Source organism: Cinclus cinclus, chromosome 7 (genome assembly GCF_963662255.1).
Source record: "Cinclus cinclus chromosome 7, bCinCin1.1, whole genome shotgun sequence".
Taxonomy (NCBI): Eukaryota; Metazoa; Chordata; class Aves; order Passeriformes; family Cinclidae; genus Cinclus; species Cinclus cinclus.
This window is the reverse complement of record NC_085052.1, coordinates 36,417,854-36,439,241: the sequence shown is the minus strand read 5'-3', so window position 1 is coordinate 36,439,241 and position 21,388 is coordinate 36,417,854. Positions and strand designations below refer to the sequence as shown.

The 21,388-nt window shown below is 46.5% G+C and overlaps 1 protein-coding gene across 1 annotated transcript in view; it reads right to left on the bottom strand.

Annotated features, from left to right (window-relative positions):
• The window catches only part of LOC134046453 (uncharacterized), a 124,021-nt gene that overhangs the window by 3,841 nt on the left and 98,792 nt on the right, over positions 1–21,388 (bottom strand). The window contains exons 2-3 of the mRNA XM_062496919.1: positions 1,986–2,124; positions 1,802–1,878 (exon numbers count right to left, since the gene is read on the bottom strand). Of these exons, the coding sequence (XP_062352903.1) occupies positions 1,802–1,878; positions 1,986–2,124 (216 nt within the window). The remainder of the gene's footprint in view (positions 1–1,801; positions 1,879–1,985; positions 2,125–21,388) is intronic.

Sequence of the window (21,388 nt, the reverse complement as noted above, 5' to 3'; positions counted from 1 at the left end):
CTTCCTCCCGTAGCGTGTTGCAATACTGCTAAAATATTTGCCTGATGTCTCTTTGCTGTCTCTTTTTCTCTATTATTATATACCTTCCATGCCACTTCTAGCATTTTCTCTAGGTTCCGAGTGTCCTCCCCTTCTAACTTTTGCAGCTTTTTCCTAATATCATCCTGAGATTGCCCCATAAAAATCAAAGCCAACTGTAATTTCCCTGCCTCCCCATCAACCTCTAAATTAGTAAATCTGCGTGCAGTTTCCTTCAGCCGCTCCAGGAATGCTGACGGGGACTCACTTTTATCCTGTCTTATGGAATACAGTTTTGACCAATTCATTGTTTTTGGCATCCCCGTTCTAATCCCTTCTATTATTAATTCTTGATAAACTTGAAGTCTTTTCCAACCCCGACTGGTGTTAGGATCCCACCCGGGGTCCTCTCTCGGGACCAAGTCATTTAGAGTTCCATCCATCATTTGTACCCTCAACATTTCCCTGGCTCGTTCTGTCATTGCCCGTAACACCATCTCTTTCTCGGTTGAATCCATCAAGGTATCTAGTAACACCTGTAAATCATTCCAATCAGGATTTTGTGTTTTTATTATCATTTTTACCACTCGAGCAACCTTGTCCGGATCCTCCCGGTATGACCCTGCTGCTTGTTTCCAAATTATCAGATCCCCAGGTGAGAACGGGACTTTAATAAACACCTTCTCACCCTGAGGTCCCATAGCTTCCCTTAAAGGGGCTATCAGTTGGGGTTTTTCCCTATTTTTCCTCCCTTGTCTAGTTCTTTCTGCAATAGGGGTTCTCGGTATATTACGGGTATGACCGGGAGATGGCTCCCCAGGACAAGGTATTATCGATTCCTGGGAGCCCTTCCCCATTTCTGGGGTTTGTATTATTTCTCTTTCTTCTTTATCACTATCTTCCTCTTCCGAAGCTAATTCTGCAGGAGGGGCACTAGGAGCTACAAGCAAAGATAGGTCCTCTTCCTGGCTTGTCAGCTTTGTCAAACAACCATTACACCTATTCCTTTGCCTACAACCTTGACAATTTTGTTCCTCTACCTGTAATACCATAATACCACATTCTTTCTGCCATTCGGGTTTGCCTTTTAGGGTATAAAACAAATCCAAATAAGGAATCTCATCCCATTTTTCATTTTCCCGTAAAAACTGCATTAACGGGGATATCACACCACGGTCAATAGACCCATTAAGGGGCCACCCCGAACTTCCAGTTTCATATTGTGGCCACCAATGATTACAATAATCAATCATCCTTTCCCTTTTTAACTCTTGATGGAACCCTTCTCTTTTCCAACGCCCCAACAAACATCCTAACGGAGTATTTTCCGGAACCTTTTCATTAGATTGAACCAAAGCTTTAAACGTTTTAAATGGCATCATAATAACACAATCACACAATACTATCTCACAAACACACTTCCAACAGTCACGGCTACAACAGATATTGATTTTCAAATTATTAACCAATAAACCAACGGATACTGATTATCGAATTATTAACCAACAAACCAACAGACACTGATTATCAAATCATCAACCAACAAACTAACAGACACTGATTATCAAATTATCAACCAACAAACCAACAGACAGTGATTATCAAATTACTAACCAATAAACCAACAGACACTAATTATCAAATTATTTAACCAACAAACCAACAGACAGTGATTATCAAATTATTAACCAATAAACCAACAGACACTAATTATCAAATTATTTAACCAACAAACCAACAGACAGTGATTATCAAATTATTAACCAATAAACCAATAACCAACCAAACTTGCCACTTCTCGACGCCGCGAGGGGCAAGTGCCGATCCTGCGCAGCTTTCGCCGCGTCTAACGGTCGGCGCCTAGGCTTTACCAACCAGAGACGTCTTCTGCCCAACCCTGCGAGGATCGCCGCCTCGACTTATCAGGCAGGCACCTAAACCAAATAATAAAGCACCTTAGGGCTTACCTGTTACAGTTGTCCGTCAGGAGCGGGGTCGGGCGCGGGTCGATGACTCCCCAGGAATCACCTGGTGCCGGCGTGGAGTGGATCAGCTCGCGAACCGCCCCAGCCACCTCCGGAGTCCTGCCGCGGTCGCCAAAAACTGCTGCCCGATCCCAAAGAGTAAAACACAAATCAACAAAGTTGTTTTGTGCGGTGCTTTATTCAGGGCCCGGGGACCTGAGGCCTAGCGTCCAAAGTCAAAGTCCCAACCCCTTAGTGAATCTTACACAGTTTTATACCCTTTTACAAATCTTGCTTCACCATGGCTACATGCTATGGTCCACATACTTCACATCAAAGGCAGCAGTCATTTTCGAGATAACATTTCTAAAGGTTATAACTCTTGCACGCCTGCCTAAGTTAAGACAATAAGATACCTTTCTAACGGTTATAAATCCTACATGCTTGTCTAAACTAGAACTATAGATTAATCCCACACCTGTTTATTGTACTTCATCAGTAAATTCCCTACTGTTCCTATAAATAACCAGTTGGTCCTTCTTCGCCCCACTGGCCCTTAACTCATTATTCTGTAGCTCAGCACATTCCCTGGCTTAGTTCCCAGGGCCTACCTTGCACTAGCTACAAACTGCAGCCTTAGCATTACTACCACTAACTATTAAATGTATATGTATATGCTAACATCTGTGGTGTCACAATGCATTCCAAGCCCTTTTAGGCCACTTGGTCTTACAATGAACCATTTGATTCTTGGCCTTCATGGTGTCATAATGGTTCCTTGCTTCCATAGGTCCCCATGTTGTCAGAGTCGATCCGTGGTCCTTTTGCGCCCCCTGGTGTCAAAAGGGATTCTTAGATTGTTAGCCTGCATTGGGTCACAATGGTTCCTTGCTTCTCTTAACCCCTGTGGTGTCACAATGCATCCCATGCCCTTTTAGGCCACTTGATGTCACAATGAATCATTTGATTCTTGGCCTCCATGGTGGCATAATTGTACCAGGTTTTACTTGGGCCCCATGCTTTCACAATTGATCCCTGCCCCTTTTAGGCCCATTGGTGTCACAAGGGATCATTAGATTGTTAGCCTGCATTGGGTCACAATGGTTCCTTGCTTCTCTTAACCTCTGTGGTGTCACAATGCATCCCATGCCCTTTTAGGCCACTTGATGTCACAATGAATCATTTGATTCTTGGCCTCCATGGTGTCATAATGGTTCCTTGTTTCTATTGGGCCCCATGCTGTCACAATTCATCCCTGGCCCTTTTACGCCCCCTGGTGTCAAAAGGGATCATTAGATTGTTAGCCTCCATTGGGTCACAATGGATCCTTGCTTCTCTTAACCCCTGTGATGTCACAATGCATCCCATGCCCTTTTAGGCCACTTGATGTCACAATGAATCATTTGATTCTTGGCCTCCATGGTGGCATAATAGATCCTTGCTTCTATTGGTCCCCGTGCTGTAACAATCCATCCCTGGCACTTTTTAAACCCCCTGGTGCCACAAGGGATCATTAGATGTTTAGCCTGCATTGGGTCACAATGGTTCCTTGCTTCTCTTAACCCCTGTGCTGTCACAATGCATCCCATGCCCTTTTAGGCCACTTGATGTCACAATGAATCATTTGATTCTTGGCCTCCATGGTGGCGTAATTGTAGCAGGTTTTAATTGGGCCCCATGCTTTCACAATTCATTCCTGCCCCTTTTAGGCCCATGGGTGTCAAAGGGATTATTAAATTGTTAGCCTCCATTGGGTCACAATGGATCCTTGCTTCTCTTAACCCCTGTGCTGTCACAATGCATCCCATGCACTTTTAGGCCACTTGATGTCACAATGAATCATTTGATTCTTGGCCTCCACGGTGGCATAATAGATCCTTGCTTCTATTGGTCCCCGTGCTGTAACAATCCATTCCTGGCCCTTTTTATACCCCCTGGTGCCACAAGGGATCATTAGATTGCTAGACTGCATTGGGTCACAATGGATCCTTGCTTCTCTTAACCTCTGTGGTGTCACAATGCATTCCAAGCCCTTTTAGGCCACTTGGTCTTACAATGAACCATTTGATTCTTGGCCTACATGGTGTCATAATGGTTCCTTGCTTCTATAGGTCCCCTTGCTGTCAGAGTTCATCCGTGGTCCTTTTGCGCCCCCTGGTGTCCAAAGGGATTCTTAGATTGTTAGCCTGCATTGGGTCACAATGGTTCCTTGCTTCTCTTAACCCCTGTGGTGTCACAATGCATCCCATGCCCTTTTAGGCCACTTGATGTCACAATGAATCATTTGATTCTTGGCCTCCATGGTGGCATAATTGTACCAGGTTTTACTTGGGCCCCATGCTTTCACAATTGATCCCTGCCCCTTTTAGGCCCATTGGTGTCACAAGGGATCATTAGATTGTTAGCCTGCATTGGGTCACAATGGTTCCTTGCTTCTCTTAACCTCTGTGGTGTCACAATGCATCCCATGCCCTTTTAGGCCACTTGATGTCACAATGAATAATTTGATTCTTTTCCTACATGGTGTCATAGTGGTTCCTTGTTTCTATTGGGCCGCATGCTGTCACAATTCATCCCTGGCCCTTTTATGCCCCCTGGTGTCAAATGGGATCCTGGGATTATTAGCCTCCATTGGGTCACAATGGATCCTTGCTTCTCTTAACCCCTGTGCTGTCACAATGCATCCCATGCCCTTTTAGGCCACTTGATGTCACAATGAATCATTTGATTCTTGGCCTCCACGGTGGCATAATAGATCCTTGCTTCTATTGGTCCCCGTGCTGTAACAATCCATCCCTGGCCCTTTTTATACCCCCTGGTGCCACAAGGGATCATTAGATTGTTAGCCTGCATTGGGTCCCAATGGTTCCTTGGTTCTCTTAACCCCTGTGGTGTCACAATGTTTCCCATGCCCTTTTAGGCCACTTGATGTCACAATGAACCATTTGATTCTTGGCCTTCATGGTGTCATAATGGTTCCTTGCTTCTGTAGGAACCCATGCTGTCAGAGTTCATCCGTGGTCATTTTGCGCCCCCCGGTGTCAAAAGGGATTCTTTGATTGTTAGCCTGCATTGGGTCACAATGGTTCCTTGCTTCTCCTTACCCCTGTGGTGTCATAATGCATCCCATGCCCTTTTAGGCCACTTGATGTCACAATGAATCATTTGATTCTTGGCCTCCATGGTGGCGTAATTGTACCAGGTTTTAATTGGGCCCCATGCTTTCACAATACATCCCTGCACCTTTTAGGACCATTGGTGTCAAAAGGGATCATTAGATTGTTAGCCTCCATTGGGTCACAATGGATCCTTGCTTCTCTTAACCCCTGTGCTGTCACAATGCATCCCATGCCCTTTTAGGCCACATGATGTCACAATGAATCATTTGATTCTGGGCCTCCATGTTGGCATAATACATCCCTGCTTCTATTGGTCCCCGTGCTGTAACAATTCATCCCTGGCCCTTTTAGGCCCATTGGTGTCACAAGGGATCATTAGATAGTTAGCCTGCATTGGGTCACAATGGTTCCTTGCTTCTCTTAACCCCTGCGCTGTCACAATGCATCCCATGTCCTTTTAGGCCACTTGATGTCACAATGAATCATTTGATTCTTGGCCTCCACGGTGGCATAATAGAACCTTGCTTCTATCGGTCAACGTGCTGTAACAATCCATCCCTGGCCCTTTTTATACCCCCTGGTGCCACAAGGGATCATTAGATGGTTAGCCTGCATTGGGTCACAATGGTTCCTTGCTTCTCTTAACCTCTGTGGTGTCACAATGCATCCCATGCCCTTTTAGGCCACTTGATGTCAAAATGAATAATTTGATTCTTTTCCTACATGGTGTCATAGTGGTTCCTTGTTTCTATTGGGCCGCATGCTGTCACAATTCATCCCTGGCCCTTTTACGCCCCCTGGTGTCAAATGGGATCCTGGGATTATTAGCCTCCATTGGGTCACAATGGATCCTTGCTTCTCTTAACCCCTGTGCTGTCACAATGCTTCCCATGCCCTTTTAGGCCACTTGATGTCACAATGAATCATTTGATTCTTGGCCTCCACGGTGGCATAATAGATCCTTGCTTCTATTGGTCCCCGTGCTGTAACAATCCATCCCTGGCCCTTTTTATACCCCCTGGTGCCACAAGGGATCATTAGATTGTTAGCCTGCATTGGGTCACAATGGTTCCTTGGTTCTCTTAACCCCTGTGGTGTCACAATGCATCCCATGCCCTTTTAGGCCACTTGATGTCACAATGAACCATTTGATTCTTGGCCTTCATGGTGTCATAATGGTTCCTTGCTTCTGTAGGAACCCATGCTGTCAGAGTTCATCCGTGGTCATTTTGCGCCCCCCGGTGTCAAAAGGGATTCTTTGATTGTTAGCATGCATTGGGTCACAATGGATCCTTGCTTCTCTTAACCCCTGTGCTGTCACAATGCATCCCATGCCCTTTTAGGCCACATGATGTCACAATGAATCATTTGATTCTGGGCCTCCATGTTGGCATAATACATCCCTGCTTCTATTGGTCCCCGTGCTGTAACAATTCATCCCTGGCCCTTTTAGGCCCATTGGTGTCACAAGGGATCATTAGATAGTTAGCCTGCATTGGGTCACAATGGTTCCTTGCTTCTCTTAACCCCTGCGCTGTCACAATGCATCCCATGTCCTTTTAGGCCACTTGATGTCACAATGAATCATTTGATTCTTGGCCTCCACGGTGGCATAATAGAACCTTGCTTCTATCGGTCAACGTGCTGTAACAATCCATCCCTGGCCCTTTTTATACCCCCTGGTGCCACAAGGGATCATTAGATGGTTAGCCTGCATTGGGTCACAATGGTTCCTTGCTTCTCTTAACCTCTGTGGTGTCACAATGCATCCCATGCCCTTTTAGGCCACTTGATGTCAAAATGAATAATTTGATTCTTTTCCTACATGGTGTCATAGTGGTTCCTTGTTTCTATTGGGCCGCATGCTGTCACAATTCATCCCTGGCCCTTTTACGCCCCCTGGTGTCAAATGGGATCCTGGGATTATTAGCCTCCATTGGGTCACAATGGATCCTTGCTTCTCTTAACCCCTGTGCTGTCACAATGCTTCCCATGCCCTTTTAGGCCACTTGATGTCACAATGAATCATTTGATTCTTGGCCTCCACGGTGGCATAATAGATCCTTGCTTCTATTGGTCCCCGTGCTGTAACAATCCATCCCTGGCCCTTTTTATACCCCCTGGTGCCACAAGGGATCATTAGATTGTTAGCCTGCATTGGGTCACAATGGTTCCTTGGTTCTCTTAACCCCTGTGGTGTCACAATGCATCCCATGACCTTTTAGGCCACTTGATGTCACAATCAACCATTTGATTCTTGGCCTTCATGGTGTCATAATGGTTCCTTGCTTCTGTAGGAACCCATGCTGTCAGAGTTCATCCGTGGTCATTTTGCGCCCCCCGGTGTCAAAAGGGATTCTTTGATTGTTAGCCTGCATTGGGTCACAATGGTTCCTTGCTTCTCCTTACCCCTGTGGTGTCATAATGCATCCCATGCCCTTTTAGGCCACTTGATGTCACAATGAATCATTTGATTCTTGGCCTCCATGGTGGCGTAATTGTACCAGGTTTTAATTGGGCCCCATGCTTTCACAATACATCCCTGCACCTTTTAGGACCATTGGTGTCAAAAGGGATCATTAGATTGTTAGCCTCCATTGGGTCACAATGGATCCTTGCTTCTCTTAACCCCTGTGCTGTCACAATGCATCCCATGCCCTTTTAGGCCACATGATGTCACAATGAATCATTTGATTCTGGGCCTCCATGTTGGCATAATACATCCCTGCTTCTATTGGTCCCCGTGCGGTAACAATTCATCCCTGGCCCTTTTAGGCCCATTGGTGTCACAAAGATCATTAGATTGTTAGCCTGCATTGGGTCACAATGGATCCTTGCTTCTCCTTACCCCTGTGGTGTCATAATGCATCCCATGCCCTTTTAGGCCACTTGATGTCACAATGAACCATTTGATTCTTGGCCTCCATGGTGGCGTAATTGTACCAGGATTTCATTGGGCCCCATGCTTTCAAAATACATCCCTGCCCCTTTTAGGCCCATTGGTGTCAAAAGGGATCATTAGATTGTTAGCCTCCATTGGGTCTCAATGGATCCTTGCTTCTCTTAACCCCTGTGCTGTCACAATGCATCCCATGCCCTTTTAGGCCACTTGATGTCACAATGAATCATTTGATTCTTGGCCTCCAAGGTGGCATAATAGATCCTTGCTTCTATTGGTCCCCGTGCTGTAACAATTCATCCCTGGCCCTTTTAGGCCCATTGGTGTCACAAGGGATCATTAGATAGTTAGCCTGCATTGGGTCACAATGGTTCCTTGCTTCTCTTAACCCCTGCGCTGTCACAATGCATCCCATGTCCTTTTAGGCCACTTGATGTCACAATGAATCATTTGATTCTTGGCCTCCACGGTGGCATAATAGATCCTTGCTTCTATTGGTCAACGTGCTGTAACAATCCATCCCTGGCCCTTTTTATACCCCCTGGTGCCACAAGGGATCATTAGATGGTTAGCCTGCATTGGGTCACAATGGTTCCTTGCTTCTCTTAACCTCTGTGGTGTCACAATGCATTCCAAGCCCTTTTAGGCCACTTGGTCTTACAATGAACCATTTGATTCTTGGCCTTCATGGTGTCATAATGGTTCCTTACTTCTATAGGTCCCAATGCTGTCAAGGTTCATCCGTGGTCATTTTGCGCCCCCTGGTTTCAAAAGGGATTCTTAGATTGTTAGCCTGCATTGGGTCACAATGGTTCCTTGCTTCTCTTAACCTCTGTGGTGTCACAATGCATTCCATGCCCTTTTAGGCCACTTGATGTCACAATGAATCATTTGATTCTTGGCGTCCATGGTGTCATAATGGTTCCTTGTTTCTATTGGGCCCCATGCAGTCACAATTCATCCCTGGCCCTTTTACGCCCCCTGGTGTCAAATGGGATCCTGGGATTATTAGACTCCATTGGGTCACAATGGATCCTTGCTTCTCTTAACCCCTGTGCTGTCACAATGCATCCCATGCCCTTTTAGGCCACTTGATGTCACAATGAATCATTTGATTCTTGGCCTCCACGGTGGCATAATAGATCCTTGCTTCTATTGGTCCCCGTGCTGTAACAATCCATCCCTGGCCCTTTTTATACCCCCTGGTGCCACAAGGGATCATTAGATTGTTAGCCTGCATTGGGTCACAATGGTTCCTTCCTTCTCTTAACCTCTGTGCTGTCACAATGCATTCCAAGGCCATTTAGGCCACTTCATGTCACAATGAACCATTTGATTCTTGGCCTTCATGGTGTCATAATGGTTCCTTGCTTCTATAGGTCCCCATGCTGTCAGAGTCCATCCGTGGTCTTTTTGCGCCCCCTGGTGTCAAAAGGGATTCTTAGATTGTTAGCCTGCATTGGGTCACAATGGTTCCTTGCTTCTCTTAACCTCTGTGGTGTGACAATGCATCCCATGCCCTTTTAGGCCACTTGATGTCACAATGAATCATTTGATTCTTGGCCTCCATGGTGGCGTAATTGTACCAGGTTTTAATTGGCCCCCATGCTTTCACAATACATCCCTGCCCCTTTTAGGCCCATTGGTGTCAAACGGGATTATTAGATTGTTAGCCTCCATTGGGTCACAATGGATCCTTGCTTCTCTTCACCCCTGTGGTGTCACAATGCATCCCATCCCCTTTTAGGCCACATGATGTCACAATGAATCATTTGATTCTTGGCCTGCACGGGGGCATAATAGATCCTTGCTTCTATTGGTCCCCGTGCTGTAACAATTCATCCCTGGCCCTTTTAGGCCCATTGGTGTCACAAGGGATCATTAGATTGTTAGCCTGCATTGGGTCACAATGGTTCCTTGCTTCTCTTAACCTCTGTGGTGTCACAATGCATCCCATGCCCTTTTAGGCCACTTGATGTCACAATGAATCACTTGATTCTTGGCCTCCATGGTGTCATAATGGTTCCTTGTTTCTATTGGGCCCCATGCTGTCACAATTCATCCCTGGCCCTTTTACGCCCCCTGGTGTCAAATGGGATCCTGGGATTATTAGCCTCCATTGGGTCACAATTGATCCTTGCTTCTCTTCACCCCTGTGCTGTCACAATGCATCCCATGCCCTTTTAGGCCACATGATGTCACAATGAATCATTTGATTCTTGGCCTCCACGGGGGCATAATAGATGCTTGCTTCTATTGGTCCCCGTGCTGTAACAATCCATCCCTGGCCCTTTTTATACCCCCTGGTGCCACAAGGGATCATTAGATGGTTAGCCTGCATTGGGTCACAATGGTTCCTTGCTTCTCTTAACCTCTGTGGTGTCACAATGCATTCCAAGCCCTTTTAGGCCACTTGTTCTTACAATGAACCATTTGATTCTTGGCCTTCATGGTGTCATAATGGTTCCTTGCTTCTATAGGTCCCCATGCTGTCAAGGTTCATCCGTGGTCATTTTGCGCCCCCTGCTTTCAAAAGGGATTCTTAGATTGTTAGCCTGCATTGGGTCACAATGGTTCCTTGCTTCTCTTAACCTCTGTGGTGTCACAATGCATTCCAACCCCTTTTAGGCCACTTGATGTCACAACGAACCATTTGATTCTTGGCGTCCATGGTGTCATAATGGTTCCTTGCTTCCATAGGTCCCCATTCTGTCAGAGTTCATCCGTGGTCCTTTTGCGCCCCCCGGTGTCAAAAGGGATTCTTAGATTGTTAGCCTGCATTGGGTCACAATGGATCCTTGCTTCTCCTTACCACTGTGGTGTCATAATGCATCCCATGCCCTTTTAGGCCACTTGATGTCACAATGAATCATTTGATTCTTGGCCTCCATGGTGGCGTAATTGTACCAGGTTTTCATTGGGCCCCATGCTTTCAAAAGACATCCCTGCCCCTTTTAGGCCCATTGGTGTCAAAAGGGATCATTAGATTGTTAGCCTACATTGGGTCACAATGGATCCTTGCTTCTCTTAACCCCTGTGCTGTCACAATGCATCCCATGCCCTTTTAGGCCACTTGATGTCACAATGAATCATTTGATTCTTGGCCTCCATGGTGGCGTAATTGTACCAGGTTTTAATTGGGCCCCATGCTTTCACAATACATCCCTGCCCCTTTTAGGCCCATTGGTGTCACAAGGGATCATTAGATTGTTAGCCTCCATTGGGTCACAATGGATCCTTGCTTCTCTTAAGCCCTGTGCTGTCACAATGCATCCCATGCCCTTTTAGGCCACATGATGTCACAATGAATCATTTGATTCTTGGCCTCCACGGGGGCATAATAGATCCTTACTTCTATTGGTCCCCGTGCTGTAACAATCCATCCCTGGCCCTTTTTATACCCCCTGGTGCCACAAGGGATCATTAGATTGTTAGCCTGCATTGGGTCACAATGTTTCCTTCCTTCTCTTAACCTCTGTGCTGTCACAATGCATTCCAAGCCCTTTTAGGCCACTTGATGTCACAATGAATCATTTGATTCTTGGCCTCCACGGGGGCATAATAGATCCTTGCTTCTATTGGTCCCCGTGCTGTAACAATCCATCCCTGGCCGTTTTTATACCCCCTGGTGCCACAAGGGATCATTAGATTGTTAGCCTGCATTGGGTCACAATGGTTCCTTCCTTCTCTTAACCTCTGTGGTGTCACAATGCATCCCATGCCCTTTTAGGCCACTTGATGTCACAATGAATTATTTGATTCTGGGCCTCCATGGTGGCATAATAGATCCTTGCTTCTATTGGTCCCCGTGCTGTAACAATTCATCCCTGGCCCTTTTAGGCCCATTGGTGTCACAAGGGATCATTAGATTGTTAGCCTGCATTGGGTCACAATGGATCCTTGCTTCTCCTTACCCCTGTGGTGTCATAATGCATCCCATGCCCTTTTAGGCCACTTGATGTCACAATGAACCATTTGATTCTTGGCCTCCATGGTGGCGTAATTGTACCAGGTTTTCATTGGGCCCCATGCTTTCACAATACATCCCTGCCCCTTTTAGGCCCATTGGTGTCAAAAGGGATCATTAGATTGTTAGCCTCCATTGGGTCACAATGGATCCTTGCTTCTCTTAACCCCTGTGGTGTCACAATGCATCCCATGCCCTTTTAGGCCACTTGATGTCACAATGAATTATTTGATTCTGGGCCTCCATGGTGGCATAATAAATCCTTTCTTCTATTGGTCCCCGTGCTGTAACAATTCATCCCTGGCCCCTTTTAGGCCCATTGGTGTCACAAGGGATCATTAGATTGTTAGCCTGCATTGGGTCACAATGGTTCCTTGCTTCTCTTAACCTCTGTGGTGTCACAATGCATCCCATGCCCTTTTAGGCCAGTTGATGTCACAATGAATCACCTGATTCTTGGCCTCCATGGTGGCGTAATTGTACCAGGTTTTAATTGGGCCCCATGCTTTCACAATACATCCCTGCCCCTTTTAGGCCCATTGGTGTCACAAGGGATCATTAGATTGTTAGCCTGCATTGGGTCACAATGGATCCTTGCTTCTCTTAACCCCTGTGCTGTCACAATGCATCCCATGCACTTTTAGGCCACTTGATGTCACAATGAATCATTTGATTCTTGGCCTCCATGGTGTCATAATGGTTCCTTGTTTCTATTGGGCCCCATGCTGTCACAATTCATCCCTGGCCCTTTTACGCCCCCTGGTGTCAAATGGGATCCTGGGATTATTAGACTCCATTGGGTCACAATGGATCCTTGCTTCTCTTAACCCCTGTGCTGTCACAATGCATCCCATGCCCTTTTAGGCCACTTGATGTCACAATGAATCATTTGATTCTTGGCCTCCACGGTGGCATAATAGATCCTTGCTTCTATTGGTCCCCGTGCTGTAACAATCCATCCCTGGCCCTTTTTATACCCCCTGGTGCCACAAGGGATCATTAGATTGTTAGCCTGCATTGGGTCACAATGGTTCCTTGCTTCTCTTAACCTCTGTGCTGTCACAATGCATTCCAAGCCCTTTTAGGCCACTTCATGTCACAATGAACCATTTGATTCTTGGCCTTCATGGTGTCATAATGGTTCCTTGCTTCTATAGGTCCCCATGCTGTCAGAGTCCATCCGTGGTCCTTTTGCGCCCCCTGGTGTCAAAAGGGATTCTTAGATTGTTAGCCTGCATTGGGTCACAATGGTTCCTTGCTTCTCTTAACCTCTGTGGTGTCACAATGCATCCCATGCCCTTTTAGGCCACTTGATGTCACAATGAATCATTTTATTCTTGGCCTCCATGGTGGCGTAATTGTACCAGGTTTTAATTGGGCACCATGCTTTCACAATACATCCCTGCCACTTTTAGGCCCATTGGTGTCAAACGGGATTATTAGATTGTTAGCCTCCATTGGGTCACAATGGATCCTTGCTTCTCTTCACCCCTGTGCTGTCACAATGCATCCCATGCCCTTTTAGGCCACATGATGTCACAATGAATCATTTGATTCTTGGCCTCCATGGTGGCGTAATTGTACCAGGTTTTAATTGGGCCCCATGCTTTCACAATACATCCCTGCCCCTTTTAGGCCCATTGGTGTCACAAGGGATCATGAGATTGTTAGCCTCCATTGGGTCACAATGGATCCTTGCTTCTCTTAAGCCCTGTGCTGTCACAATGCATCCCATGCCCTTTTAGGCCACATGATGTCACAATGAATCATTTGATTCTTGGCCTCCACGGGGGCATAATAGATCCTTACTTCTATTGGTCCCCGTGCTGTAACAATCCATCCCTGGCCCTTTTTATACCCCCTGGTGCCACAAGGTATCATTAGATTGTTAGCCTGCATTGGGTCACAATGGTTCCTTGCTTCTCTTAACCCCTGTGCTGTCACAATGCATTCCAAGCCCTTTTAGGCCACTTGATGTCACAATGAACCATTTGATTCTTGGCCTCCACGGGGGCATAATAGATCCTTGCTTCTATTGGTCCCCGTGCTGTAACAATCCATCCCTGGCCCTTTTTATACCCCCTGGTGCCACAAGGGATCATTAGATTGTTAGCCTGCATTGGGTCACAATGGTTCCTTGCTTCTCTTAACCCCTGTGGTGTCACAATGCATCCCATGCCCTTTTAGGCCACTTGATGTCACAATGAATTATTTGAGTCTGGGCCTCCATGGTGGCATAATAGATCCTTGCTTCTATTGGTCCCCGTGCTGTAACAATTCATCCCTGGCCCTTTTAGGCCCATTGGTGTCACAAGGGATCATTAGATTGTTAGCCTACATTGGGTCACAATGGTTCCTTGCTTCTCCTTACCCCTGTGGTGTCATAATGCATCCCATGCCCTTTTAGGCCACTTGATGTCACAATGAACCATTTGATTCCTGGCCTCCATGGTGGCGTAATTGTACCAGGTTTTCATTGGGCCCCATGCTTTCACAATATATCCCTGCCCCTTTTAGGCCCATTGGTGTCAAAAGGGATCATTAGATTGTTAGCCTCCATTGGGTCACAATGGATCCTTGCTTCTCTTAACCCCTGTGCTGTCACAATGCATCCCATGCCCTTTTAGGCCACTTGATGTCACAATGAATTATTTGATTCTTGGCCTCCATGGTGGCATAATAGATCCTTGCTTCTATTGGTCCCCGTGCTGTAACAATTCATCCCTGGCCCTTTTAGGCCCATTGGTGTCACAAGGGATCATTAGATTGTTAGCCTGCATTGGGTCACAATGGATCCTTGCTTCTCTTAACATCTGTGGTGTCACAATGCATCCCATGCCCTTTTAGGCCAGTTGATGTCACAATGAATCACTTGATTCTTGGCCTCCATGGTGGCGTAATTGTACCAGGTTTTAATTGGGCCCCATGCTTTCACAATACATCCCTGCCACTTTTAGGCCCATTGGTGTCACAAGGGATCATTAGATTGTTAGCCTCCATTGGGTCACAATGGATCCTTGCTTCTCTTAAGCCCTGTGCTGTCACAATGCATCCCATGCCCTTTTAGGCCACATGATGTCACAATGAATCATTTGATTCTTGGCCTCCACGGGGGCATAATAGATCCTTACTTCTATTGGTCCCCGTGCTGTAACAATCCATCCCTGGCCCTTTTTATACCCCCTGGTGCCACAAGGGATCATTAGATTGTTAGCCTGCATTGGGTCACAATGTTTCCTTCCTTCTCTTAACCTCTGTGCTGTCACAATGCATTCCAAGCCCTTTTAGGCCACTTGATGTCACAATGAATCATTTGATTCTTGGCCTCCACGGGGGCATAATAGATCCTTGCTTCTATTGGTCCCCGTGCTGTAACAATCCATCCCTGGCCCTTTTTATACCCCCTGGTGCCACAAGGGATCATTAGATTGTTAGCCTGCATTGGGTCACAATGGTTCCTTCCTTCTCTTAACCTCTGTGGTGTCACAATGCATCCCATGCCCTTTTAGGCCACTTGATGTCACAATGAATTATTTGATTCTGGGCCTCCATGGTGGCATAATAGATCCTTGCTTCTATTGGTCCCCGTGCTGTAACAATTCATCCCTGGCCCTTTTAGGCCCATTGGTGTCACAAGGGATCATTAGATTGTTAGCCTGCATTGGGTCACAATGGTTCCTTGCTTCTCCTTACCCCTGTGGTGTCATAATGCATCCCATGCCCTTTTAGGCCACTTGATGTCACAATGAACCATTTGATTCTTGGCCTCCATGGTGGCGTAATTGTACCAGGTTTTCATTGGGCCCCATGCTTTCACAATACATCCCTGCCCCTTTTAGGCCCATTGGTGTCAAAAGGGATCATTAGATTGTTAGCCTCCATTGGGTCACAATGGATCCTTGCTTCTCTTAACCCCTGTGGTGTCACAATGCATCCCATGCCCTTTTAGGCCACTTGATGTCACAATGAATTATTTGATTCTGGGCCTCCATGGTGGCATAATAAATCCTTTCTTCTATTGGTCCCCGTGCTGTAACAATTCATCCCTGGCCCCTTTTAGGCCCATTGGTGTCACAAGGGATCATTAGATTGTTAGCCTGCATTGGGTCACAATGGTTCCTTGCTTCTCTTAACCTCTGTGGTGTCACAATGCATCCCATGCCCTTTTAGGCCAGTTGATGTCACAATGAATCACTTGATTCTTGGCCTCCATGGTGGCGTAATTGTACCAGGTTTTAATTGGGCCCCATGCTTTCACAATACATCCCTGCCCCTTTTAGGCCCATTGGTGTCACAAGGGATCATTAGATTGTTAGCCTCCATTGGGTCACAATGGATCCTTGCTTCTCTTAACCCCTGTGCTGTCACAATGCATCCCATGCCCTTTTAGGCCACTTGATGTCACAATGAATCATTTGATTCTTGGCCTCCATGGTGTCATAATGGTTCCTTGTTTCTATTGGGCCCCATGCTGTCACAATTCATCCCTGGCCCTTTTACGCCCCCTGGTGTCAAATGGGATCCTGGGATTATTAGACTCCATTGGGTCACAATGGATCCTTGCTTCTCTTAACCCCTGTGCTGTCACAATGCATCCCATGCCCTTTTAGGCCACTTGATGTCACAATGAATCATTTGATTCTTGGCCTCCACGGTGGCATAATAGATCCTTGCTTCTATTGGTCCCCGTGCTGTAACAATCCATCCCTGGCCCTTTTTATACCCCCTGGTGCCACAAGGGATCATTAGATTGTTAGCCTGCATTGGGTCACAATGGTTCCTTGCTTCTCTTAACCTCTGTGCTGTCACAATGCATTCCAAGCCCTTTTAGGCCACTTCATGTCACAATGAACCATTTGATTCTTGGCCTTCATGGTGTCATAATGGTTCCTTGCTTCTATAGGTCCCCATGCTGTCAGAGTCCATCCGTGGTCCTTTTGCGCCCCCTGGTGTCAAAAGGGATTCTTAGATTGTTAGCCTGCATTGGGTCACAATGGTTCCTTGCTTCTCTTAACCTCTGTGGTGTCACAATGCATCCCATGCCCTTTTAGGCCACTTGATGTCACAATGAATCATTTTATTCTTGGCCTCCATGGTGGCGTAATTGTACCAGGTTTTAATTGGGCACCATGCTTTCACAATACATCCCTGCCACTTTTAGGCCCATTGGTGTCAAACGGGATTATTAGATTGTTAGCCTCCATTGGGTCACAATGGATCCTTGCTTCTCTTCACCCCTGTGCTGTCACAATGCATCCCATGCCCTTTTAGGCCACATGATGTCACAATGAATCATTTGATTCTTGGCCTCCATGGTGGCGTAATTGTACCAGGTTTTAATTGGGCCCCATGCTTTCACAATACATCCCTGCCCCTTTTAGGCCCATTGGTGTCACAAGGGATCATGAGATTGTTAGCCTCCATTGGGTCACAATGGATCCTTGCTTCTCTTAAGCCCTGTGCTGTCACAATGCATCCCATGCCCTTTTAGGCCACATGATGTCACAATGAATCATTTGATTCTTGGCCTCCACGGGGGCATAATAGATCCTTACTTCTATTGGTCCCCGTGCTGTAACAATCCATCCCTGGCCCTTTTTATACCCCCTGGTGCCACAAGGTATCATTAGATTGTTAGCCTGCATTGGGTCACAATGGTTCCTTGCTTCTCTTAACCCCTGTGCTGTCACAATGCATTCCAAGCCCTTTTAGGCCACTTGATGTCACAATGAACCATTTGATTCTTGGCCTCCACGGGGGCATAATAGATCCTTGCTTCTATTGGTCCCCGTGCTGTAACAATCCATCCCTGGCCCTTTTTATACCCCCTGGTGCCACAAGGGATCATTAGATTGTTAGCCTGCATTGGGTCACAATGGTTCCTTGCTTCTCTTAACCCCTGTGGTGTCACAATGCATCCCATGCCCTTTTAGGCCACTTGATGTCACAATGAATTATTTGAGTCTGGGCCTCCATGGTGGCATAATAGATCCTTGCTTCTATTGGTCCCCGTGCTGTAACAATTCATCCCTGGCCCTTTTAGGCCCATTGGTGTCACAAGGGATCATTAGATTGTTAGCCTGCATTGGGTCACAATGGTTCCTTGCTTCTCCTTACCCCTGTGGTGTCATAATGCATCCCATGCCCTTTTAGGCCACTTGATGTCACAATGAACCATTTGATTCCTGGCCTCCATGGTGGCGTAATTGTACCAGGTTTTCATTGGGCCCCATGCTTTCACAATATATCCCTGCCCCTTTTAGGCCCATTGGTGTCAAAAGGGATCATTAGATTGTTAGCCTCCATTGGGTCACAATGGATCCTTGCTTCTCTTAACCCCTGTGCTGTCACAATGCATCCCATGCCCTTTTAGGCCACTTGATGTCACAATGAATTATTTGATTCTTGGCCTCCATGGTGGCATAATAGATCCTTGCTTCTATTGGTCCCCGTGCTGTAACAATTCATCCCTGGCCCTTTTAGGCCCATTGGTGTCACAAGGGATCATTAGATTGTTAGCCTGCATTGGGTCACAATGGATCCTTGCTTCTCTTAACATCTGTGGTGTCACAATGCATCCCATGCCCTTTTAGGCCAGTTGATGTCACAATGAATCACTTGATTCTTGGCCTCCATGGTGGCGTAATTGTACCAGGTTTTAATTGGGCCCCATGCTTTCACAATACATCCCTGCCCCTTTTAGGCCCATTGGTGTCACAAGGGATCATTAGATTGTTAGCCTCCATTGGGTCACAATGGATCCTTGCTTCTCTTAACCTCTGTGGTGTCACAATGCATTCCAAGTACTTTTAGGCCACTTGATGTCACAACGAACCATTTGATTCTTGGCCTTCATGGTGTCATAATGGTTCCTTGCTTCTATAGGTCCCCATGCTGTCAGAGTCCATCCGTGGTCCTTTTGCGCCCCCTGGTGTCAAAAGGGATTCTTAGATTGTTAGCCTGCATTGGGTCACAATGGTTCCTTCCTTCTCTTAACCTCTGTGGTGTCACAATGCATCCCATGCCCTTTTAGGCCACATGATGTCACAATGAATCATTTGATTCTTGGCCTCCACGGGGGCATAATAGATCCTTACTTCTATTGGTCCCCGTGCTGTAACAATCCATCCCTGGCCCTTTTTATACCCCCTGGTGCCACAAGGGATCATTAGATTGTTAGCCTGCATTGGGTCACAATGTTTCCTTCCTTCTCTTAACCTCTGTGCTGTCACAATGCATTCCAAGCCCTTTTAGGCCACTTGATGTCACAATGAATCATTTGATTCTTGGCCTCCACGGGGGCATAATAGATCCTTGCTTCTATTGGTCCCCGTGCTGTAACAATCCATCCCTGGCCCTTTTTATACCCCCTGGTGCCACAAGGGATCATTAGATTGTTAGCCTGCATTGGGTCACAATGGTTCCTTCCTTCTCTTAACCTCTGTGGTGTCACAATGCATCCCATGCCCTTTTAGGCCACTTGATGTCACAATGAATTATTTGATTCTGGGCCTCCATGGTGGCATAATAGATCCTTGCTTCTATTGGTCCCCGTGCTGTAACAATTCATCCCTGGCCCTTTTAGGCCCATTGGTGTCACAAGGGATCATTAGATTGTTAGCCTGCATTGGGTCACAATGGTTCCTTGCTTCTCCTTACCCCTGTGGTGTCATAATGCATCCCATGCCCTTTTAGGCCACTTGATGTCACAATGAACCATTTGATTCTTGGCCTCCATGGTGGCGTAATTGTACCAGGTTTTCATTGGGCCCCATGCTTTCACAATACATCCCTGCCCCTTTTAGGCCCATTGGTGTCAAAAGGGATCATTAGATTGTTAGCCTCCATTGGGTCACAATGGATCCTTGCTTCTCTTAACCCCTGTGGTGTCACAATGCATCCCATGCCCTTTTAGGCCACTTGATGTCACAATGAATTATTTGATTCTGGGCCTCCATGGTGGCATAATAAATCCTTTCTTCTATTGGTCCCCGTGCTGTAACAATTCATCCCTGGCCCCTTTTAGGCCCATTGGTGTCACAAGGGATCATTAGATTGTTAGCCTGCATTGGGTCACAATGGTTCCTTGCTTCTCTTAACCTCTGTGGTGTCACAATGCATCCCATGCCCTTTTAGGCCAGTTGATGTCACAATGAATCACTTGATTCTTGGCCTCCATGGTGGCGTAATTGTACCAGGTTTTAATTGGGCCCCATGCTTTCACAATACATCCCTGCCCCTTTTAGGCCCATTGGTGTCACAAGGGATCATTAGATTGTTAGCCTCCATTGGGTCACAATGGATCCTTGCTTCTCTTAACCCCTGTGCTGTCACAATGCATCCCATGCCCTTTTAGGCCACTTGATGTCACAATGAATCATTTGATTCTTGGCCTCCATGGTGTCATAATGGTTCCTTGTTTCTATTGGGCCCCATGCTGTCACAATTCATCCCTGGCCCTTTTACGCCCCCTGGTGTCAAATGGGATCCTGGGATTATTAGACTCCATTGGGTCACAATGGATCCTTGCTTCTCTTAACCCCTGTGCTGTCACAATGCATCCCATGCCCTTTTAGGCCACTTGATGTCACAATGAATCATTTGATTCTTGGCCTCCACGGTGGCATAATAGATCCTTGCTTCTATTGGTCCCCGTGCTGTAACAATCCATCCCTGGCCCTTTTTATACCCCCTGGTGCCACAAGGGATCATTAGATTGTTAGCCTGCATTGGGTCACAATGGTTCCTTGCTTCTCTTAACCTCTGTGCTGTCACAATGCATTCCAAGCCCTTTTAGGCCACTTCATGTCACAATGAACCATTTGATTCTTGGCCTTCATGGTGTCATAATGGTTCCTTGCTTCTATAGGTCCCCATGCTGTCAGAGTCCATCCGTGGTCCTTTTGCGCCCCCTGGTGTCAAAAGGGATTCTTAGATTGTTAGCCTGCATTGGGTCACAATGGTTCCTTGCTTCTCTTAACCTCTGTGGTGTCACAATGCATCCCATGCCCTTTTAGGCCACTTGATGTCACAATGAATCATTTTATTCTTGGCCTCCATGGTGGCGTAATTGTACCAGGTTTTAATTGGGCACCATGCTTTCACAATACATCCCTGCCACTTTTAGGCCCATTGGTGTCAAACGGGATTATTAGATTGTTAGCCTCCATTGGGTCACAATGGATCCTTGCTTCTCTTCACCCCTGTGCTGTCACAATGCATCCCATGCCCTTTTAGGCCACATGATGTCACAATGAATCATTTGATTCTTGGCCTCCATGGTGGCGTAATTGTACCAGGTTTTAATTGGGCCCCATGCTTTCACAATACATCCCTGCCCCTTTTAGGCCCATTGGTGTCACAAGGGATCATGAGATTGTTAGCCTCCATTGGGTCACAATGGATCCTTGCTTCTCTTAAG